Source organism: Trachinotus anak, unplaced genomic scaffold, assembly GCF_046630095.1.
Source record: "Trachinotus anak isolate AG129_WGS33_773 ecotype Australia unplaced genomic scaffold, CSIRO_AGI_Tana_v1 ptg000024l, whole genome shotgun sequence".
NCBI lineage: Eukaryota > Metazoa > Chordata > Actinopteri > Carangiformes > Carangidae > Trachinotus > Trachinotus anak.
The window spans coordinates 13,400,162-13,425,338 of NW_027273875.1; the positions used below are offsets into that span (position 1 = coordinate 13,400,162).

The 25,177-nt window shown below is 39.9% G+C and overlaps 2 protein-coding genes across 3 annotated transcripts in view; both read left to right on the top strand.

The window, feature by feature from the left end:
- The first annotated feature begins 366 nt into the window (after positions 1-366).
- dgat2 (diacylglycerol O-acyltransferase 2) lies at positions 367-12,292 on the top strand. The gene is made up of 8 exons (XM_071460824.1): positions 367-653; positions 2,203-2,331; positions 2,566-2,673; positions 3,381-3,451; positions 6,904-7,108; positions 7,791-7,965; positions 10,289-10,491; positions 10,769-12,292. The coding sequence occupies exons 1-8, from the start codon at positions 614-616 to the stop codon at positions 10,921-10,923; spliced, it is 1,086 nt and encodes a 361-aa protein (XP_071316925.1). The 5' UTR covers positions 367-613; the 3' UTR covers positions 10,924-12,292.
- Positions 12,293-14,282: 1,990 nt separating this feature from the next.
- uvrag (UV radiation resistance associated gene) overlaps positions 14,283-25,177 on the top strand; it is an 87,700-nt gene continuing 76,805 nt past the window's right edge. Inside the window, exons 1-6 of one of the 2 annotated variants that reach the window (XM_071460474.1) lie at positions 14,283-14,650; positions 17,487-17,604; positions 18,305-18,339; positions 19,731-19,892; positions 21,053-21,127; positions 21,244-21,329. In XM_071460474.1, the coding sequence (XP_071316575.1) occupies positions 14,546-14,650; positions 17,487-17,604; positions 18,305-18,339; positions 19,731-19,892; positions 21,053-21,127; positions 21,244-21,329 (581 nt within the window). In that variant the 5' untranslated portion in view covers positions 14,283-14,545. The remainder of the gene's footprint in view (positions 14,651-17,486; positions 17,605-18,304; positions 18,340-19,730; positions 19,893-21,052; positions 21,128-21,243; positions 21,330-25,177) is intronic. The other variant, XM_071460473.1, reaches the window with a different exon arrangement.

Here is a 25,177-nt window from a genome sequence, read left to right on the forward strand (position 1 = left end):
TACTGGATCATTGACAGCAAATACAGGCAAAGTACAATTAATTTAATCCTTGATTCTTAATTTGACCACAAAAAAACAGGTGTTGCATATTAAATAAATCTACCCAAAAAGAAAGAAAAGACTACTGGAAACCCACCTGTCCTAATAGGAAAATAAATGGTTATTAATGTTTTAATGCTTAATGATTGTTGATCTCATATCATTATCTCTTAGTGTCTTTTTGAAACACAACAGTTTGTCCCCTCAAACTCAAAGATTCAGGGTTGCACCTGAGTTGAGGGTGAGGCAGGGGTGGTCCCTGCTCGGTGTTTTCCACTGTTGACCCACGTGGTCCCCCCCATAAATACAGGGGGAGCAGAGAGGCGCGCACACCGCTGCTGCTGCCCCCGGCTGAGGCCCGCAGGCTCTCTGCTGATCCGCTCCCCGCTCCCCGCTCTCTGCTCTCGGTCTTTGGCTCCTCCCCGCTCCGGTTAAATGTCCGCTCGGCGCTTCAGTCAGCTGCAGACGACGGCAGTCATGACCGAGGAGCTGTAGGTTGGACTTCTACCATCCCGACAGCAAGCAAACATCAGAGCTTTCCCCCCGCGGCACCCCCACCATCCACGGAGCCGACATGAAGACCATTCTTGCTGCGTACTCTGGCGTCCTGAAAGGTGAGGGCACCTGCAGCAGCAGGGACACAGGTGGTTCAACAAACCAGGGCTCCCTCCCGGAGGAGGTCAGTGTGCGACCTGGGGGGCACCACACGCCTTATTAAGTGGCTTAAAAAGGAAATGTGCGTTCCAGTGGTTTGAAAGATCAGACAGATTTTTTTAATAGCATACTGCTGGATTTAGAAATTCACGGATTTATGGATCATTTTCAAAAAAGATTTTAATCTTAATTTTTTCAAAAACCCTAGGTTAAAAAAACATGGATGATCAAAAAATACCATAACATCATTGTTAAGTACTACAAAGACAACAATTGCCAGGTGATACTACAGGAGGTTTAAAATCCTGTACAATAGAGCAGGGAGGGAGCCATTCATTATCACATAGTTTGACATCTGGTCTGTGACTGTTTATGCTGCTGCTCTGAGGTCTTACACTAACATGTAGGCTTACTCAGTTTTACTTGCAACTTGATATTTCATGTTTAGAGGTTTTTGACATTAAGCAAACTGAAGATTTATTTTTGATCGTGAAAAATGTGAATTACTGATTTCTTCTGGGACACTGTTAACGGTGTAGGCCTGAGATCTGCTTTACTGGGAAATTCCTTTATTTTAACACTCTTCTGCTGTGTGGGGTCAGAAACTCAGACTTTTAATTTGAAAGTATGAGTGTTTGTTTCAGTGACAGCTGTCAACATCTGTCAAAGTGGATGTCAGTATTGATAGTGGGAAAGTGAATTGGCCTTTTTAAGTAGCTTCAGCAGCTGTAGATGAGTCCAGCTGTGCATTAAGGTCATTATATTGACAAGCAGATGGTTCACCTGGCTGCTCTGTCTGCAGGGGCTGACAGTTGGTGTGCACCCCTCTGTTTGCTTTGGCTCTGTGCAGGACTCGGCACACACTGTATGTTGGCAGGCTTGTCCTGGCCAGCTCTCTCCGGCAGCCACTGGCGCAGATTCAGGCAGTGACAGTCTTAAAGAGTCATAGCTTCATAGTTTGCAGGTATTACCCCCATCAGCTCCGTGCTGGGTTATTTTCAGTGTGCACAGATGAGATTAGACAACAGTGTTTTCCTGGAGGAGAGATCTCCTTACCGGCTCTCAGTAGTACGAGCTTGACTGGCTTTAGTCGCTCTTAATGTGTCCGTTACTTTATGCTCCCTCTCTTCACACTGTCTCCTCACATGGAGCTCCGTGTCTTCGCTTTCATGGGCTGCTGACTGAAAAGAGCTGGTGAGTAGCAGAGGCTGAAGTGTGTTGATGAGGGGCACCTTGGTTGCATCATTTGAGCTAGTTTTCTTGGAAATCATTAATCTCTTTGTTTTGTTTGATGTTCAACTTCGGGTTGGTTTGACTCCCATTGGGAATAGGAAAACATTACTTCAACTAGGAGTGAGTTAAACTGCATCTTTTCAGCGTGATTTCTCACCAAATGCTTCTCCTTCTCATCCATTTAAGCTCCTGTTACTGTTCATTAATCCACGACAAGCTTTGATTAAAACGTCCCTTTTCTGCTCTAATGTCTTCTCTTGCTCGTCTTGTCCCCAGGCACCGGCTCCAGCATCCTCTCTGCCCTGCAGGACCTGCCACTGGCGTTCTGGCCCTGCAGATCCAAGATGGAGAAACATCTGCAGGTCATCTCTGTGCTGCAGTGGGTCATCAGCTTCTTAGCCTTGGGTAAATGAGCGTGTTTGTGTGTAGGCGCCCCTGTGCATTTCACTTAAGCCCTAAGAGCCCAAAGAAACCTAGAGGAGTTAGTCTCATTAGTCTCTAGATAAGGAGGTCAAAGCACTAAGCTGTGCATACTCTTGGTTATGACTTCTTAGCCTTGATATATCTCTGAGCCTTTAACAGAATATTTGAGCCTATAAATAATTGTAGTTGCATTATTTTTCTCCTCTCTTCTCCCAGGTGCTGCCTGCACTGCACTGTTGATCTACACGTTCTGCACTGACTGCTGGCTCATCGCTGCCATTTACACCGCCTGGCTCATCATTGACTGGAACACGCCAAAACAAGGCAATACATTAATGAACAATAATTCAACTTTGATCACTGGGCTGATGAGGAAATTAAAAAAAAAAAGTTTGAAGGCATTATAAAGAAGAAACTACTGGTCTGATTTTTCTCCAACCTTTAGTTGGATGATGCATTTTTGAGTCTAAAAATATGACCTCATAATTAATGGATAAAAAAACACAGGCATGGACCCTAACCTCTCTATTATTTAAGCATTGGGTAACACGTTTTGCAGTGATTAGCACCAAAAATGACTGCATTGTGTTTAGCAACAATTTAGGTAATTGATCTATGGTTTATGTAAAAATGATAAACCCTCACTGGTTCCAGCCTGTCACATGTGAGGATTTGCTGCTTTTGTTGGTTGTGTTGTTAAAAACAGAGAAACCTTTGGTTTTGAGGCCACTAAAAGGAGCAATTTGAAGACGTTACCATGGGCTCTGGAAAATTGTAATGGCAATTTTTTTTTTTAATTTTTTTGTCACATTATATAAATTAATAATGATAAATTATACATTATATTTTAATCGCTACTATATATATATATATATATATATATATATATATATATATATATATATATATATATATATATATATATATATATATATATATATATATATATATATATATATATATAATTTATTTTTTTTTTGCCTCCCTAGTTTTAATGCTCTGAGATGTATAACCTGTAATATTCTCCTCAGGTGGGAGGAGGTCCTCTTGGGTGAGGAACTGGACTGTGTGGACGTATTTCAGAGACTACTTCCCAATCAGGGTAGGTTACTTTGTGTGTTTCTTGGTGTACTATTGCTAATTTATCCAACACAAGTCTTAACTCAAGAGAAGAGGAATGGAGGCAAACCTGCTCGACTCCTGAGCCTCATTTTTCTGTCTGGAAACACAGATAGAGGAGAATCATGATTGAGTTAGTTCAGCGCTTTCCAGTTGTGCACAGGTTAGACATATAGATAACCTTATCGGGGTGGATCTGTCTGCTCCATGCTGTTCTAGCTTGCTGAGGGCATGATGCAGGTTGGGACTTTTAGACTTTGTCCAGCCTGATAGGCTAAGGAGCTGTGCTAAGCTTGTTTTCTCCTCAGGTATTCCCCTGATCGTCTTTAGATGAGGCCGAGCCTGATTCAGGCTACTGGGGAGAGTGTTTTTGCAAAGACACACAGACACGCACTGTATCCAGGGACAGTAGCTGTACATGATTAACTGTCACTGCAGAAGCCAAAGGTGTGTTTAAATGGAGGATGTGTCCTCTGAGATTGTCTGCATGATTCAGTCAGTCATCATTGGTTTTTATTGAATTTGTACAGACTGGAGCTACAGCGACTCGTCAATTAATCAATTCGTGAATCATAAAAAATAAAAAAATGTAAAAAAAAGGAAAAAAAGAAAATCAATCAGTAACTATTTTGATAATCAGTTGTTTATCAAAATAGTTTATCAAAATCTAAGCAAATATGCCAGCACATTTTTCTGTTCCAGTTTCTCCAATGATATTATTTGCTGCTTTGTTTAACTGAAAAAATACATTAGATGATGCCACTTAGGAGATAATGTGATGGTCATTTTTCAGTATTTTATGTCATTTCATAGACAAAATTATTGATCAGGTAATCAAAAAAATAATTGACACATTAATCAGTGATGAAAATAATCATTAGTTGCAACCCTCGTACAACAGATGTTGTCTTTGTATCGCTGTGAATGCAGTCACTTATTTGACTAGTTGATCCATGTAAAAAAGTATTTAGTATTAGTATTACTAATACTACTATTAGTCGTATTTAGTATTAGAAATTAATCTAATTTCTGTCCCTCTCTGTCAGTGGATTAGCTGCATGTTTGTTTGTCTCTCCTCAGAATGCTAATGAAACACTTGTGTGATTCCATCATTTCTCCACTGATTGTGTTTAAATGTAGAAAATCAGCTCTGTGTAAAGAGAAGTGGTCACTGTGCTCAGGTACTGATGAGTTTATCTGTTCTAGAAGGCTACGGGATAAATGTATAGTCCTGCTAATAACAAACTGAAGTTAGTTATTAGCAGAGATGGACAGAGTACTCAACCCCAGCACTTGAGTAAGAGTACAAATACTACCGGTCAAAATTTACTCTGTTACAAGTAAAAGTAGCTCAGTCTAAATGTTACTCGAGTAAGAGTAAAAAAGTACTTGCTTTTAAAGGTACTTAAGTATCCAAAAGTACATGCTTTTAAATTTACTTTAAGTTAAAATAAGAGTAAGAGTAAGAGTAAACTTCTTATTTTTCACATCAATGAATTACTATATTTTTTTCTAAATGAATTTAAGGACCTTTTAACTCTTGTTTCTGAGAATTAACTCTTTGAAACCACCTGCACTGATGTGCTTGCTTTTAGAACCACAGTGTTTTATAAAGCCTGCAGAAACACCTATAAGAACAAATACAATGAATGGGATCATAAGAGGACAGCAGATGTTGCAGATGCAGTGTTTATTAACAATCATTAAAACTGTAACCAAATGAACCTGCACCGTCCAACTAACTCTCTATCATTTAACTAAATTGGGAACTGGAACCCCCTCAGAGACCAATGTTGTCCCCAGACCACTGGTTGAGAACCACTGCTTTACAAAAAACTACATCTCTGCTTTCAATAACTCAATGTTGAAGTCACTTCACTTTCCAGGAAGGACATGTGCCAGTACAATATAGGAGCACAACAAACTCTGTCTCCCCATGTCTGTCTTGTGTGTCTCCGTGCCTGTCTCCCAATGTCTGTCTCCCCATGTCTGTCTTGTCTCCCCATGTCCCGATATTATTATCCACTTTTATGTAGATCCCAGTGGAGAGCGTGCACTGTGATAGGTTTCATTCTTTGACAATCACAGCTTGTGTCCAGTAGTATTTTAGAATTTAAAAAAAAAAAAAAAAAAAAAAAAAAGAGCAGACCTGAAAGTAACGAGTACTTCTCAGCCTTCCTAGAAATTTACTCGAGTAAAAGTAAAAATATTTGTCTTGGAAATGTATTCAAGTAAGAGTAATAAGTACCAAAGAAATCTAATACTCAAGTAAAGTACAAATCCTCTGGATGTGTACTTAAGTACAGTACTCAAGTAAATTTACTCCGTTACTGTCCACCACTGGTTATTAGCTACTAATATAAGTTGAGTTGAGGAGGTGAAAGTTCATCTGTGAGGTTTGAAGTGAGGCTTTTACTGTCTCATCGCTCAAAATTATCAGGATGTATCTACTGGGGCATCAGCCGTCTGTAGGGCAGGTATTCTCTATCTATCATGAACATATGACTATTAATTATGTGAGTTGGAAGCCAACTGGTCAAAGTCTGAACCACCCTGAAGTGAGGACAGAGTGTGACTGTTACGTGTACGTGTGTGCAAGTCTCTAGGCACAAAGACTCTTCTGTGATATCAGGGCTAACAGTGAATCTTGTCTCACCTTCAGCTCTCTACCTGAGTAGAAGAGGTGTAAGGCGCAGCAGTCTTTCTGATCCCACTCTAATCCTTCACATCTGCACTGCCAGTCAGGTGGTGTCCTGTGGTACTATGGGGATCTTGAATGTGAGCTCCTTTGCTAATGTGGTTATGCAACTGCTGTGTTTGACTAGCTACCAAGGCAGCTTGTGTACACATTGTGATGGATCTAAGTCCACACTGCAGATCAGAGCGCAGTTAGAGTGAGACGGTGAAGTCATGCTGAATGGTTAAAATTGTACTTTACTGCTGCCAGTCTACACAGGTGCACATCACGTATACTGGGTCATTACTTTATGACTGTATATGAGCAGACAGTGTCAGTCGTGCCAGGTCTGAGCTGATAGGGATGTCCTATTTTTACAAAAACACAATAGCGATAATGATGATGATGATGATGATGATGATGATGATGACGATGATGATATAATAATTTATTGAATAGTACTTTGCAAAAAAACAAAAAAGACAAAACAAAACAAAAAGTGCTTAACACAAAATAAACAATAAAACCAGAGGTGCAGAAATAAAATTAACAAGGCAGAAAGCATGCAAACACCATGAGATTAATATATAGTATATGCATATACTATAGTATGTAGTATTTTACTATGGAATTAGGACACTGCTCTGTCTTCAAGCCTTTTAGCCCCCCTCCTGTCAGACGTTCTTGGTCTGTGTGCACTGTGTCCCTCCTATTGAAATCAGCCCCTCCCTGGTGGTCTTTGTGCTCTTGTCCTTCAGCTAATTAAAACCCACAACCTGCTGCCCAGCCGGAACTACATATTTGGCTACCACCCACACGGCATCTTCTGTTTCGGTGCTTTCTGTAACTTTGGCACCGAGGCCACCGGCTTCTCCAAGAAATTCCCGGGCATCAGGCCTTCCCTGGCGACCCTGGCAGGAAACTTCCGCTTGCCCGTGCTGCGAGACTACCTGATGTCTGGAGGTGAGATGATCTGAGAAGACATGAGGTCTCCTTGAAATGTCTGATAACAATATGTGTATCAGCTAGAGAGCAGACCTTTGTCCAGTTGCACAGCTGATATAGCGTCTGTTTACATAGACGCACTGATTCCACTGATTTATAGAGCTTCAGATGTTCTGTTTTGAGGGGCTGTTTACCCATAGATACTGTACATAATCTCTGAGGTCACTATAGGTTATTATACTTGTTGTTTCAGAGGGTTTCATTGGTAAATAACCCTCATTAGTTTATCTCTGTATCTCTAACCTTTTTGTGGTAATGAGTAATGCAACACTCCTCTCAGAAAAACTGCTGTTTTGAAACAGTTTTTAATTTTGCTGCAACAAATCAGCTTTTTGCATGTGCTAAACAAGGTTAGACTGGTGGACATAGAGCAATGCATTAAGTACAATAAAGCTGAGTCCAAACACACTAATAATTATATTTACAGCCAGCTTTTGAAAAGGCCTAATAGGAAGACTTCAGAATATCAGAATTCTTAATAAATGTATATAAATACATTTGGACCCCACTGTATGTATATAAAAAAGACATTGCACTTGCACAGTATTAAAACAGATCTAACATCTTAATAAATTTGCCTCTGGAGCACTGCTCATTTACTGCAGTTTTAAGTATCTTTCCTTATTTGTTTTCCTCTCAGGTATCTGTCCCGTGAACAGGAACTCTATCGACTACCTGCTGTCATGTAACGGGACAGGAAATGCTGTGGTCATCGTAGTCGGAGGAGCAGCTGAGTCTCTGCACTGTGCGCCGGGAATGAACAGTGTCACCCTGAAGAATCGTAAAGGCTTTGTGAAGCTGGCCCTGCAGAAAGGGTGAGCTGGCTGCACAACACTCAGACACAAGGGCACGTGCGGTTGTGGCGATTTAACATAGCCTTGACCAAATCTGTTTTGAACATTTAAATGTCATTCTCAGGGCTGTAGTGACTCACTTGAATTATGAAACCCCTAGACTATTACTCTCAGAAAGGTTGAAATGAGCACACAGAGAGCATTACCAAATCTGTTATGAATGTGTGGTGTTGTCCCGCGTGAAGCTTGGAGCTCCTCGTGGCTTGCAGTACCCTTTTGGAAGGGTTTCTGTGTGAGCTGGCATTGGGCCGTGCATTAACCACTATTATAATTATTATTAATTATTATTAATATATACTAAAGAGAAGTGGACCCCGGTTTGTCTTGCTAACCCAAACAAACCTGATTCCATCTCAGATATAGCTCAGGCTTTTCACTGGGTGCACCTTGTCCAAAGAAGCTTAGAGCTCATTAGAAAAGACATGCAGCTATGCAGAACTTCCGGCTGAAATAAGCCTGGACTGTAAATTCAGGTCGCTTTCTGGAACTTTTACAGCTTTGTTTTTAATGCTTATAAAATCAAGATGGATGTAGAAACCAGTTATATAACAATTATAACAACTGATACTCAAGATATTTATAGGTAAAACAGAGTAATTCTATGCTGTATGATCAAAATGTATTAAATAGGCCTAAATAGCGTTCACCTTACGCACATACATACATACATACAACATAGATATGTTTACAGTATACTAAATTTTCAGGTTAGATGGCAAATAGTACAGTACAGGGTTGTGAACAAATATTCTGAATTTGATTATATAATTGAAATATTAAAAAATCCAGATATTTGATTGTGAAAAAAGCAGCCCCACAGTGGCTGTCTGCCTCGTGACCTCTTGTGTGGGCCTGGGCCCCCTCACTGAATGCACTGCATGGAGACATAAAACATCACTTTCATTGATTCAAAATGAAATGTAGGTCAAGCTGAAATGAGCGAATAATTCAACAACAGCCACATGATAATGATGACAGAGAGAGAGAGTTACACTCCCAGTGTCTAAAAGCCCCACTGGGAAACGCTGAAGATTTTGGTTGCTAGACGGCAAAGTTGTGGAACCTCAAGATAAAGTAGATTGCAAGCTATGAGAGCTGCAGTTTGCCTTGCCTACCATTCCAGCACCAGCAACCTTAGGCACATCTCGAAAGCATGCAAGCAAATGAGCAAACACACAAGTAGTTATGTCTCTCGTTGTATTGGTTTGCCTGCGTATGGACATAATGCACAAAAATACATGTTCAAATGGTTCGAACCCATGTGTGTTTTCAGCATTTCAGCGTCACTTTTGGTCAGTTTTGACTGTGCCAGTACAGAATAGTGGCTCCAAACTCAAGCTCCCACAAGGAGGTTGTAAGATGATCAGCAAGTTAGGAAAGAAGAACAAAAACCTTTTTCTTCTTCATAAAATTACGTTTGTTTTTTTTTTTTCATATAGCTTAGGGAGCCTTAAACTTATCTTTTTCTCATGCTTTGTAAGATACTAGACAGTTTTAGCTCTTCTTGCTTTAAATAATATTCAAATAAAAAATCTGAGAAGGTAAAAATCTTTGATGAGGGGTGGTGAGTTTGTTTTAAAGGACCTAAAAACTTAAACCCAAAAAGGTTTGAACCACTGGTATTGACGATGCTCTATGCAAAGACTGGTTAATGGAAAGATATGAAAAACATCGTCAAGTGGTGATATTGAACCATGATGAAACTCAAAGATTTCCAGAAGTTTTCTAGCCCCAAAAACTTTCTCTGAAAATATTGTCAACCACTGGTCAAATGTAAGATTTCAGGATTGGCTACAGATGCAGGTGGATTATAGGCACAACAGGCCACAGTGTTTCCTGATTACATAAATACCTTTTCATAATTGTTACACAAAACTCAAAAACAAAAACTGGGCTGTTCACCAACAGTAACACAGAATATAGACCCACATAAACATGAGTAATATCTGTTGTCTGCTTTGACAAATGGGAACTACCACAGTCTGCCTACGTGACCAGTAATGATGGTTAGCACGTTGCTTTCATAAAACCACAACAAAACAAGAGGAATGAGTCGTACGTAGTTTTTGTAAAAAGAGGTTCTAAAAAGAGATTTTTTTTTTTTTTAAACACCACTTTATATATTATGAATGATTTACTGGCTTATTTCTTTAAATTGTTGCTGTTTTAGATGAGATGTTCCTTCAGATGCTGCTCTGTACACAAACATAGTTCTGTGCATTGTCCTGGCAGTGAGTGCTTTACAGTTAGGGGACGTTTGCTGACACCTCCTGTGTTCCCTCAGGTCTGACCTGGTTCCAGTCTACTCCTTTGGAGAGAATGATGCCTACAAGCAGGTGATCTTTGAGGAGGGAACCTGGTGGAGATCTCTCCAAAAGAGATTACAGAAGATCTTAGGCTTTGCCCCATGCGTTTTCCATGGATGTGGTCTCTTCTTTGGCAACTCCTGGGGCATTATGCCTTTCGGAAACCCAATCACCACCATAGGCAAGTTTTTGTCTGCTGATGTTTGGTTTGAGTGTGTGATCAGATTTAAAGAGGAACAGGTTAGAGTTATCTTTGAAATGACAACAATCCTCAAAAACTCTGTATTGGCAAAGTTTATTAAAGTACAGTGATCATCAAAGTTCAGAGAACTGACAAAGTTGATATTTGCCTCATCCACCCTCAAGAGTACATTAATGGTTAACACTTGTCACTGGTTCTGACAATTTCAACCTGACTCTGTTTGACTTTTATTTTAAACTGTTTTTTTTTATTACAGTTGGGGAGCCAATCACAGTGCCAAAAATTGAGGACCCAACAGAAGAGATGGTGGATCTGTACCATGCAATGTACGTCAAGTCTCTCCAGTGCCTTTTTGACAAGTACAAGACTCGCTTTGGTCTGAAAGAGAGTGACATCCTACACATCCAGTGAAAGGATTGAGTGTTGGGCCTTGTTGAAGCTCTGAACTGTGGCAGCACCTACACATCCCTCCACCCCCTTCCCCTCCTCCCTGTCCGGTCTTGGTGCCCGGGGTGAATTATCTCTGAACTGCAAACTCTACACACAAACACGTTTGCTACAGAAACCTTTGCTCTTTGGATTGTCTCTCTCACAAACACATAAGCATACTGTCTTCTCAGGAAATGGCAGGTTTGGAGAACAGTGCCCTCTCCCTGCTGCTGTCACCAGGCTAAACAATATTGGTTTGACAGAGACACAAGAAGTGTGCCTTCGTTGTTTCCATTTCCATTTTCTCAGTGAAGGCTTTAAGTGTGGACTGACTTATGGTGGTCATGGTTGGGGGGAAGGGCAGTTCCACTAGGTGGAGCTGGAAGGTAACATGCAGGATTTAGAAGTGCCAATGTACATTCATATAATTTTCCCTAAGCTCTTGAAGATCCTGTTATACACTAAATGCACAAACAATGCAAATGGAAGATACCAATTTATTTTTGGGATAATGAGCCCAAATGTTAATTGAGCCAAAGACCTATGTTGTCCCCACACATGCATGTATTTCTGCTGTATGAATGAGTGCCTGTGATTGTATAATGCCATAAAGTATTAATTGTATTCTATAGAGTGGAAAGCCTGATTAAGTGCTTGTCCCTCAATGAATATTCCTAATGCACTTTTTTTTTTTTTTTATTGCTGATTTACCTTCTGAGGGTTATGTCTCAAGAAAAATGCCTTTGACATGAGATTTTTTTTTCCCAAGACAGTCACTGTGCTTGTTGGCTTGATTTCCCTTTCTGGTCCCAATGGGAGGTCCAGGTCTGGATGGGTGTGTTCTGTCTATGGAGCGAAAACGACAGTATTGTCTTGTATGTTAGCCAGCGAGCTAAAGTTCTGAGCTGCGACTAAAGAAGAAGAAAAAGAAGAAGAAGTAGTTTTGTGGTTGAGAATGATTCCAACATTCAGTGCATCACTTTGTGACCATTCCATGGGTGATAACTGAAAAGGAAGGAATTACATAGGTAATTCCTTATTACCGCGAATAAGTTATATTTAAGGGTGTCGGAAGTACTTGTGTAAAAAAAACAAAAACAAAACAAAAAACAAAACAAAAGTATGAGAATATAGATGGAATCATTGAAATAAGTAAGCTTGTGTCATGTTGATGGGCAGTAAATTATAGGATTGTCATTTGATGTTCTCAATACTGTGACTTATTCTCATGAGCTGGGTGATCCCTGTGCAATAAATTTACAAGCAATAAACACTGAGACCTGTCTATATGATGAGTGGCATCATCTGTCTGCTGATATTTAAATTAAACTTTTGTATGTTTTCAGAAGGACATGAGTGTGTTTTGTCTTGTCTTTGGAGGCTTTTTTAATGTTACATCTTGTCCTGAATTTACTTCATCTTATACAACACTGTTGGACAGTATCATATTATATGTGTATGTTTTTTTGTATTGAAGCCACAGTATTTGATGTTTTCTCAGTGTCAGATATTCAAACCCAGGACTTAATGGCTTAATCATTCCATCCAATTGAAATATTCCAGATGATTTCAGATAATTTTATACACATTATTTTTTCTCTACAATTCTGTCTGTGATATTTTGCATCTATTGTAACTATAAATATGTTGAATATAAAGGACCTTTACATTAGATTTAAAGGTAAGTGAGATTTGACCTTAACAATACCAAACTTTACTGAAATAAAAGTAATAATACTACAATGTAGAAATACAAGTAAGTCTTGCATTCAATGTTTTACTTTGAAGTAGAGGAATATTGCTAGTGAAATTTACTTACAGTATTAAGTACTACTAAATGTGCTCATTATGCAGAATGCCCCCTCACAGAATGTTATCATTGAATTATTATTAAAGAGCATTTTCATTTTGTAGTTGGTTGGGATGGAGCCAACTTATAATTATCAATATAAAGTGATATGTAATTTCATCTATGACAATGCATCATATTTTATTAGTTCATAATGTTTTGGATGAAAACTTAATTTTGCAAAATTCGCTTTACAGTAGCAGAGAGGAAGTACAGATTAGGAAAAAACTGAAATATTCCAGCAAAGAACAAACATTTCATAACTGTACTTAAGTACAGTAGTTAAATGAATGTACCTAGTTACTTTTGTCCACTGGAAACTGGTCAATGTTGATACTGGTCCATAAAGAAAGAAAATATTCGGTATAAAATATGATAGGACAATTTAGTCTCACAATATTTTTTTGATTTTAAATTTTGTAGGTCAAAATACTACTGAGTTAAATGCATGAATCAGACAAAAAGCATCAAGCAATCAACTCTATTTGTAATGTCCAATGGTTGATGCTGCCCCCTGAGGGTTGCTGAATATCCTGCAGTGTGGGTGATAAAGACCTGCACAAATCAGTAATCTACAGTAGTGGAATAAGTAGAGTGTCCAACAGTGGTGTAAAATAAACAACATTTACTCAATTACTGTTATTGTTTACAATAATAAGGTACTTGTACTTGAGTATTTTCACCTCATACTCTTTAATACCTCTGCTCTACTACTTTTCAGATGGAGCATTATACTTTTACTACATTACATTTATCGTGTTACATTACAGACTAACATTTTCCTAACAATACATGCTATCATCTTACAAAATACTACGTTACATATTTAACAACCCAACACTAAATAAAGTAGGAATAGCCTAATCATCTCCATCTCAATTAAAACATTAGCAGCAACATTGAAATGCTACTTATAAATCAATGCATCAATAATCATAATCAAACAATATAATATATCTCATAGTCATAAATAATAATTTGAAATGGGTAACTTGCATTTTTTTTACTTTCTTACATCCCTCTAGGATGTAGTCCAAGGCCTCCTGAGATCTTAAGGAATAATGAAATGGTACTGCAGTGTAGTGCACAGAAACAGTGAACGCAATTCAGAAGATATCGATCAGATGGCTCAAAATCAACACCAGTGTCACCGAGTCCGCCTATTTTATTTGCTGTCGGTTCATGGTCTAACGTGTGTGTACTCTGAGGTCAGAGGCTGGCGGGGGCTGCTGATATAGCCAGTGCAGTATGAGTTTGAATGCTTTTCGTCACTTTCTGCGCTGGTTCTGGTGGAGAGTGGGAGTGAGAAAAGACTTGGACGTTACAGTTCAACTGTCACCTGCATGTCACGCTGTGCTGTGCAACTTCCTCATATTTTGCAGCTTTGACAGATTGCTGCGGTCGCCCGCCCCATCCTGGGAGATTAGCAGATAAAACAACCAATAGTAACACGAGTTTTCAGTAGCAGGCCCCGCCTTTGCGTGACGGACGTTAGTTTAAGCCAATCAGTGTCCTAGCTGTCGCGCCTCCCATCCAGAGACGGATTTCCGAACCAAGTGTAGCAAATAGCCTGTACTTTGTTTACGTCCCGTCGGTTAGCTGACAGCTGCTGTAGCGCTGTCCTCACACAAACAGTCGTGCCTGCATGTCTGCGGTGGTTGTCTGGAGCTTCGAAAACTTTAAAACGACTCTCCTGGATGTCGAGGATGGGATGTTTTGTTGAATGAGGGGGACCCGTTAGATGCCGACAGGAGGATGAACTCCATCACCGGTCGGGTTCTTGCCATCCCCGCCGCCTCTGTCACCAACTCTGGAGCTTCATCCTCTCGAGCCTTGCATGTAGAGCTCACGTCCCAGCAGGTAAACGCAAAGCCCCTGAGCCCATGTTGATAGCAACTGCATTGAAATGAACCCAGGGAGACGTGGACCGGCCGCCCCAATGTGTTTTGTACTAGTTTGCAACGTCAGTTACAACTGCTGCCCGGAGAAACACGACAGGCCTGTCAGGCTAGCTAGTTAGCTAACAACTGCTAACTTACAGTTAGCTAGCTGGAAATAAAATGTAGCTAACTTACAACCCAGACACACTAAAATCAGTCAGGCTGGTCTTGGGCATTTCTGAGCCCGAATATTTTAGTGAGTGTTGGTCTGTTTTCGGGGTATATATCATTCTACACCTTCAATAGTGTACGAAGCTAGTATGCGGCTGCTAATGGTAACCTAACTTGGCGTTGTGTCAACACCCAGGTGACAGCTCAGCTGAAGGGAAACTGTAGCATATGTTATCACAGAACTGGTATATTGTGACGTAGTGCTATTTTATTGAGATTTGAGAAATATCTAGATCATGTACCAATGTCATTTATGCTTGGTCAAGTCGGGGGATTCTTTGGAAACATGAAAAATTAGTCTTCTGTTCATTCATTCATTCAGACATGCAAAAAGGTGACAAGTGACTTCGATCAACTTCTGGAAACAAAGTATCTACAGCACAGTATGCTGCTCCACATTCACTGTAAAGGTGTGAAAATAGGTTGATTTAAGTAAACAGTGAAACCGTAAGTGCAACTCAGAATTAAACAGCTTAAAAACTCCTGTGCAAGCAAGAACATGTTTTCATCAAGCTCTCCTGCTGGGTTTTGCTTCTACTACTGTTGGGTTAATCATAGGGGTGTGAATGACACAGCATGAAATTCAGCTTTGCATCATCTGACCTTTGTATGACCTACTCCATATATTGTACAAACTGATGGAGAGACAATGAAGAATTATATCGGGACCACAATTTAATTTTTTTCTTGCACAGTAAATCTAACTCTTGACCCTTGTCTCTTGTTTAGGTGTTTGATTGCATGAACATTTTATTTTATAGTTGGTGTGTATATGTTGATTCGGACTGCGTCAACTGTTCATTAAACAAAGTTAACATATTCCATTCTTATTCATGTAGGTTACTTATTATATTGCACTGCTGGAAACTCGGGACAGATGACGCTGTGTGGGGAGTTTCTGTTTAGGACTTGTGAATGATTTTTGAACTTCACAAACCTGGTGCCAAAACTGGCATTTTTTGTAAAATATAAATATGAAGGTCTATGGCCATTATGGCCAGAGGATTATCGTGTAATTTAAAGAAATACTCTAAGACTTTTTCTATGAAACTTGACAATAAGTTGAAAGACAGACTTTTCCAGCAGATGTACTTCTCTGAGATAAAAAAGATGATGATGACAGCAGTATCATACACTTAGCTGGCACTTTTTTAAGCAAGGAGGTAGGATTAGACTGCATTAGTCTTAGCTATGTACCCCAGAAAAAAATGGAATTAAGTTAACCTTGAAACAGAACAAATGTACTGCATGTACATTTATGAGAGCTAATTGATTAATTAATTAATTAATCAGAGCATAGATTCAGTTTGACTGTTCCAGTTTCTAAAGAAACTGGATGTTGGTATGTGACTGAATTACAGATATTCAGCAAAAGGCTTGTGACCAGCTAATCACTTTGTCACATACCACCATCAGACGTTTTTGATCATTTATAGCATGTGGTCAACTGACCTTAACTTGTCTGAGCTTGTAGTTTACAATAAAAGAGGAGAAACTGAACCACCATAGTGGTGTCATACTGCACTCAGAACCATTTTTCTCTGCCTGTCGTCCACATTAGCCTACTCAGAAATGTACACTGACATTTTTAATGGGGGAGGAAGTTAAAAGTCCCTTGTGGAACAATCAGTGTTTTTGTTTCTGGGGCCCTTAATCTTAAAGGGAATCCCATGACTTAGATTTAGTCCCAGTATGGCTGCAGGAGAGAGGCCAGGCCTGCTGTTCAAGGGAGAAGTTGTGCTGCAGTGACATGATGCCAACTCTGTGCCTTGTGTGTGTCCATACACACACTGCTTTTCTAGGCATAATTTATTTAGCATCAGAGTTTCCTATTAAACATTATATATATATATATGTGTGTGTGTGTGTGTGTGTGTGTGTGTGTGTGTGTGTGTGTGTGTGTGTGTGTGTGTGTGTGTACGTGTACTTTTATTAAAGTAGGGGCCACCTTCTGCATGGAGGCTTTTGGAGGCAGGTCCAAATCACTTTTGAAATAATGCAGGTGTTAAGTGTTGCTGGATTGCCTGATAATGCTTTAAGATGAATTGATATACCGACCCCTACATTGTGTGGAAAGTCACATGTTTATAAATGACAGCTTTTCTGTTGTTGTCGTCCCATTGTTATTTATAGATTTGAGGATAAATTAGAGCTAAAGTTGATACATTTCTCATGTGACTATCATGATTTGAGCATGCCTGACGAGTTAACTAGGCACTTAGTTCTATCATGAAATTGTCATGCCTCTATTATTTGAACTGCTGACATTTAACAGACTGTAACAGCTGGTGTTGCCTCTGTGCATGAGAAATAACTGCTGTTTCTGTCTGGTTCTACATGGGATGGACAATCTAAAACTTCATTGATCCCTGTAGGCATCTCTTTTCACTTGTCCGGGGACCCAATAAGGGTTCTGTGTCTTCAGAGCACCGTAGATAGTATTTGCCCACAACCATCACATAATCAGAGTAAAACTGAACAGCTCTGATGTCTGTTTATTTTATTATATGAATATTTTGTGATATGTATTCTCTATCCCTCCTCACTCTCTCTCATCTCTTTTTGTATCCTCTCCTGCTAAACAGAGACGATTGCGTCATCTCCGGAGCATTGCAGCCAGAAACATTGTCAATAAGAATGGTTCCCCACTGCTGGACACATACTTCACCCTCCACCTCTGTGTAGGAGACCGCATATCTCGAGGTCAGTGTGAACACTCATCCCATACACACCTGCCACCCTCTCACTGACAGTGGGTAACATTGCTTGGTTTTTCTATGTTTCCCAAAAGGATTATTCTCCACCACCTATGAACTAATGTATCTACTATGTGGTCAAAATAGTTAAGGTGGTCATGACAAATATGAAAATCCAAATCTCTTTAATGTTGTTTGTGATGAGTAGTTTGGTCAGAAAATCCACCCCTAATAGAAATTGTATACTATTGCAGCATACACATAAAAACTTTGTATCTACAAACACAAAGTGTGTTTTTGAGAGCTGAAAATGTTATCAGATGACACTTAATGAATCTGAGCCATGTGAGGCAGTGAGGCAGTGGGGGACTGTGTGGTTCTGTGGTAATATTTTTTTTTAGAGCTAACCCAGTCAGATACTTTTTTTTAATGTGTAAATCCCAGCTGTGAATCGGAAAACACACCCAAAATCTAATACAGTCACCATGACTGTTGTCATAACATCCCCACTGTGTATGGAATCGCCTCAAGACTCCAAATGACATTATCACTAAAGTCTTGTGTATTTGTTTTCCAGCAGAAAGTGGTTTCAGTTCACAAATAAAAGCTTTTTGAAAGTTATATTTTAGGGGAGATGTGACCCACTTGGTGGTGCTTGTGTGTATTTTCCTTCTTTTAATCAGGATTCTTTGATTTTTTTTTTTTAGGTTTTTACAAGAGTGAAGTCATACGAGACTCACTGGTGAGTATACTTACTTAAACCTTCAGACTCTTCACATCTGCCTCCTGGGATTAGCTCAGGATGTTGTCATTCCCTGCAGCCTGCAGTTACAGTGTGTGTTCGTGCACTGGTCATTATATTCAGTGCAATAATAAAGAAAGACGGGCCTCCTGTGTTTTACTGATGCCAAGGCTGCTCACTTATACCTGCTGCCTATGTACCAGTCCCACATTTAGCCTCCTTTAGACTTATTTGACTTAAACCTCACTTAAACTGGCTTTCAAACATCACAATAACAGTGATGTGCTGTGAAAACATGCTTCATAGAATAAAATGTCAGACTTGGAGCTCCATAAATTAAATATATGTACTGTTCCCTTTTGCAACTTTCTGACAGTTAACAGTGCAGGATGTTGCTGTTCCAGTAAATGTGTAACTTACATGACATGGATAAATGTGGAAATCTCCCTGTTCTAGATTACTATGTGATTTTTAGCTGTTCCCACGTCTGTTTGCATGGCAGATGCGGCTTCACATGAAGCTATAGAAGCAGCTAGGGATAGCAAGCCATTAGTGTCAGGCCTGCTGCCGAGTCATGAGCTGACCTAAGCTGCTTTCCAGGCATACTGTTGAGTAACCTTGGCAAACAAACTGTAAAATGCACTTCTGTCATCTCTCAGCACAGCTTCCCCCTGTTGAATTTTACATCCTTGCTGACATTCGTTCTCTAGCAGTCTGTCTCCTTCCTGTCATCGTTCATCCAGACAAACGTTTCTGGTCGGTCTTCCTGTTTTCATTGTAGCTGCTATGCGCTTTGCTTCCGCTAGTGACTCTCACTAAGTTCTGCAACCTGCTGCCCTCTGTGGATTGTACTTCTGCTTTTAACATTTCTCTCCAGCTTGTCCTTGAAAGTGACTCAAAGAGCAACAGATTTTCTCTCTGATGGACGGAAATTATACATAATGGAATGATGTAAATAGCTGCAGTGCTTTGTAGAAGCAGTACTCAGTGCTGCCAGTCTGGTAGTTCAAGGGCAGAGAAAATATTGCAGCAGGGATCAGACTTTAAGGTTAATTTAGAACAGGATGATTAAATTACACCATAATGGATAGAGGTCACATTATAGCATTGAATTTGTCAGAGGTACCACAGAGTTCTGCTTTCATACTTTGATCCAGACTCTTCAGCATACACATAAAAAGGACTCAGGCTTGTATTGCCTTTATTAGTCTGACATAAAAAGTAGCTGTTGTTTTAAATGTATTTCTTTTAGAAGAGGGCTGAATCCCCAAATCATCATTTGGTCTGTTATGAATGTTTGATTATGACTAAGTCAAATAAACCACTGATTGTGCTGTTATGTCGGATATTAATGTATTCTTACTGCATATCCTCATGTGTATATTTTCCAGAATCCGACTTGGCGGAGCCTGGATTTTGGCATGCTCCCAGACCTTCTGGACACCTCAGTGTCTTGCTTCGTGGTGAGGATCTGGGGAGGACAGGAGGAACAGTATCAGCTGCTCATAGAATGGAAGGTCAATCTGGATGGCCTCAGATACACGGGACAGCAGGTCAGCAACTACACAATATGCAGTTGTTTCACACGGATTCCGGTGTGGTGGGAACTGTGTGCAAGACACATAAGGCGCTACTGTATAAGTGGTGGAGAAAAAAAACTTTTGTACACATGGTCTGTTTTACAGTACTTTTACAATTGCTTTGGTTCAGTTTTCACTACAGAGTTTCAAATTACAAAACACTAAACACAAAATGGTACAGTATACTCTTCATTTGGGCCTCAAAATCTGACAAAGCATCACACAGTAAGTGTAAGTTTATCAGAGCATCGCAATATTGTTGCTCAACACTGAATTTTAAGACATATTTAAAGATGAAACAATCTTGAGGCAATCAAACAGAAACAAATTCTCATAAAACAGTCTGCTATTCATTTCCTAATGGTTATACACATAGCAATGGGAAAAAAACATGCAATGTGTGCAAGTGTCAGTATTTAAAATGATGTGGAGAAAGAAAGACGTTTGAAATTGTTCATTTTATTTATTGAATATTCAGTTTATTGCAGTATGATCTACAGTCTAGAGTCTGACTTGATGCTACAGTAAATCCTGCTTTCTTAAGAGGTAAAACGTGATTGTGCTTAACTGCATCAGTTCAGTTTTTCAGTTCTATATTGACTACAAGTTCTTTTTTATTCAAGACACCAAACCCTACTTCCATTACAGTGAGCTGATACTGTACAACGTGATAGGTTTCTGTACAACATAGAGTGTTGCTGCAACAACCACTTCCACTACTATAACAGATACTTAATACATTACAACATTTAGATCATTATCAAAAGGCAAGAAATCACATTTATTTTTCCATTGTTTTCATACATTTTTCTTGTCCTATAAATTAAAAATGGAAGGTGCTGAGGAAGTAATTAGTAATTATCTATGTAAGTTCAGCATTTTGTGTTTAAAGGTACTAATTTAGTTAGTTAGTAGACTGGCACTTAACAGTCCTGCATAATGAAACTGAGCCAAAGCACTCATAAAATACAGTCAAAGAAGTCATTGTTATTGCCATTCTTTCACAGTGAGACTATTTTCAAAGCTCGTAAACAGATACCACAGTCTTTCATTCACATCCATATGCCCGCTATCCTTTGTTCTCTTCAACTCGGTCTGCACAATGAGCCTCTACTGCCTCGCTTTGTCCACAGATTCGATCCAGGAATCCCAATGAGATCATATTTGGATTGAATGATGGCTACTATGCAGCTGACTTTGATCATAAGGTACAGCCCTTTGTCCATTTTCCAGAGCTTCTGCATCATAATGGAATACCCAATCCTAATCTTGTTAGTTTTATTTTTGGACGCTGCACTCAAACGCTGACATGTGGCTGTTGCAGGATCAGTCGGAGCGGAAGAAAAACAGCCTGCTTCAGGTCGACCAGAGTTCAGTCAGGAACTCCTACAGTGTCTTTTCTTTGCTCAGGTAAGATTGATGCCATGCTGCAGTATTGCATCATATTATCATTTCAGTAGGCCTCAGTTTTCATCCATTCCCTCCAGAGGCTTTTCTCTCATGTGCAGTGGATTTCAACTACTTTCAAAGAGTGTTTACAGTGTATTTGGTTTATTTCAAACCACATCTAGTCTTTCTTCAAACAGATCTTTTATTTACTTCTTTGCATAATTAGTCATGTGATGAGACTTCCTGTTTTGTGTGTGGCATTTTTGTCTTGAGCATTTGTTGTCCAGCAGATGGTGCCACAGGAAAGCCAACATTTAAACCCCTCACCAGGGAGGCTCTGCTGGGCTCCAACTTCACTTAAAGCTGCAACACCTGCAGTCTACACTGTATTTCTTGGACACCATGGGACAAATACTATATATATATATACATATATATATATATGGAACATTTCAAGGGGTTTGTCCCAATTAAGACCACTAATCAACAGATTAATGTCACAATTGTGATTTTCATTTGAATTAAAGTACTTGATGATGTTGAGTGTAATGGTAGCAGTATAATTTTGCACCACAAGGAGGAGACAGAGATTTGCTGAGTAAGTTGCTTGTTAGTAGGAGGGTCTCAATACAGTAATTAAGAACCGGAGACGACACAGAGCAGTCCAGGCATCTGTTGACAAACATACACTCGCTGCTGTGTGTCTATATTTAGTTGTGGTAGAAGGTAAACACTACTTTCAGAATCACCAGGGCTTCCCCAAGGGTTACCCACTTTTAACCAAAGTCTGATCGCATAGACACAACATAATTACACCCAGTTTTGTCTAAATAAATGTATATCTGGAAGGCTCAAGTTAGACACTGCCAAAATAAGATAAGGATCCTATCATTAGGAGCATTATGAAGGCTTCAGCTAACATTTTCCATCCATATGAATTAAGCAGGGGGCCATAAATGCGTCACAGGCCTTTGCTGTGTCAAGAAAGAGGAGGTATGCCAAAGCCAGCTGAACTATAACAGTGCACCTTCATCTAGAAGTGGTCATGGTGTATGTTTATGAGAGGAGACTATTACCTCTCCAGCAGCTTGCAAGAAAAAAAAAAGCTGTTTGAATCATAATTTTTATGACTTCTTCTATTATTGCAGCCTTCTTCCACATCCTCTTCTTCTCTCCACACCCAGTGGGACTCTGCGGAGTTTAACACACTTACATTGATCCCCCTCTTCCCTCACACTGGTCTGCCTGCAGCTCCTCACCCCTGTCAGAGTTTTTCCTCGACTTAGTGAACTCATATGCACATGGTTTATGACTATGTACTCTAGAATGATTCATCAGATATTGTACACCAACAGGGATTATCTTCACACCCCCCATGGTGTATGACCATATACTGTGTATACCACTCAGTTTCTGACCTGCAGAGCTCTGAGCTGTCTTGCTTTTGTCATCATACAACATTCATGTTTATATGCCACTGGCCCTGCACCATGCTCGCTGCATTATCATGCTGTGGGCTGGAAAAAAAGTGTTTTCTATTTGTTGGTTTGTTTGTTTGTTTTTGGTTATTAGTCAGCAGCATTACGCAGAAAGTATTGAATTGCTTTGCACCAAATGTAGTGGAAGGATGGGACATGGGCAGGGCAAGATCCCATTACATTTTGGTGTGGATCTGATTAAAGGGGCAGATCCAATAATTTTTTTATGGCACATAAAAAAACTTTAACATTGCGAGATAAACATTTCAAGAGACACACAACAGACATTTTTGTCTGTTTCTCAGGAAATAATGTTTGGCTCTTCAGACATATTTATGGCGTTGACATCTCTGAGTTTGTCCAGTTTGGTGCAGATCCTGATAATAATCTGGATCTAGGGGAAGAAAATTCTGAATCTAATAACACACAGGGTCCTATCATAAAAAAAAAATAATAGTAAGTAACAGTAAGTAACAGTGTATATGGCACCAGAAGCATTTAGGAATATTTACATCCATATTTCATTTAAAATGCTAATGTTACTGATAAAATTACACAATAACAACAGCTGTTCCAACATAGCAATGAGAAATTGTATTATGCTGATGTCATCATTTCACACAACAGGTAATAAAACCACACAGCTGTGTTGCAAAAGGATGAAAGACAATAAATAAATAAATAAAGCTGTACTTGAGAACAGAAGACGTGTGGGATTGTTTGGCCTCTGTGGAGGAATGTGCTCTGCTGAGTGCCATTCTAGTTCTTATTGTGTCTTGTCCAGAGAATGTGGAGGAAATGTCTTTTTTTCCCTCCAAGAACAGTGATGCATGTGCACAAGGGACACCCACAGTGTCAGATATTCTCACCCAGCTCTCTCCCATTGTGCCTTGGCCCAGTGCAACGCGTCTTTTTCAGCACAGTGCTTTAGTGGGAAAGGATGAGAGCTGCTTTGCTAAGAATGCCCTGATCTTGATTAATGATGGTAATTTGTCAACAGATTCACAGTCTGCTTTTCTGCCTGGCTCCGGTTGACAACACCCCTCAGTTGTGAGTAACATGGTGATGTGGGCTAGCAAACACAACACATCTCAGATGGAGAGATGAAGAGGGAGCGTACAGCTCATCAATCAGCAAACTCTTGTCTCGTCCAGAGAGGCTGAGATAGAGGTTGAGCCACTTCTAACAGCCTAGAGCTGGGCCCCTGCCTGCCTCGGTAGACAGAAAGCCAAGACAGTGATGAAAATAATCCAGCTGTTCAACAAAATTGTGTTTTTTTTTACTTTTGCAGAGACTGTTAGCACAGGTTCAGATGTACCTCAAGCCCCCCACATACGCTTCTCCAGCTTACCTTGGAAAAGGCTAGATGTGGGAGCAGTAAGACGGGAAGGAGACCTGGTAGAACTGACATGCTGTCATCATATGACTGAGCTGCATGTTGGACTAGTTGGATATAAACAAAAAGAAGAGGCAGAGAGAGTGGCAGGGTGGGCTTCCCTTCGAGTTTATAATGGTTAGATGTCATCTTTTATGGCCTAATGTGTTTCTGAATGTCACACTGAAGTGGTGGCTAAGTGGAAGTACTTGAGTGGCCCATCAGTTCTTACTCATAGCTTAGTGTTTAACAACAAAACTATCCTTGGATCTGAATGTTGAACTTTCAGGTCTATAGTAACAGAGTCCCATGTGACCCATGTTAAACATCATTCTTGGGGCACAACTTTCACAGTTCAGCAGTGTGACATTGCAGGTTAAACCTGTGTCAAACTCCCAGACCCTGAAGAGGAAACTTTCTTTTTTCCCCCTATGATCAGAGCCATATGTTGCCTATGTTTCCTGACTTGCTTGTGTATGCTCCTTCGAGGAGTGTGCTTGTATGTACAGTATGTGTCAACAGAAGCAGCGCACTGTGATGCTGCAGCTCTGTGGGGGTCTATCATGCCCTACAGGCTGTTGAGGTTGTACTGCCTTCCTTCAGGTAGCCCCAGAGGTCTGCTTGCCTGCTGGTTGGACACTGCAGCCAGAGCTCTCAGCCGCAGGATGTTGTTGTGGTGCTGTGTTAAACAGGTAGCTAGACTGGAGTCTACGGCTGACCCTGGGGTCCCAACCAGCAGCAGCCAGACTACAGAAACAAACTGACTGCCTCAGCTTTAAATCACCGTGGATATATGGATGTGAGTGCTCTTGTTTTCGCTTCACACTTCTGAAGTGGACTTATTCAGAATCAACGTATGCCCATGTATATGTAACTTAAGAGGTGGTCTTGGGTTGTTTTTTCAATTTAGGCAGAACTCTATCAAGTATTTGCACCACTGTCTGTCTGGTATTTATTTTTTACACATTTTTACACATCTGAGATTACATTCTCTCATGGTTGAGACCTTAGAAATG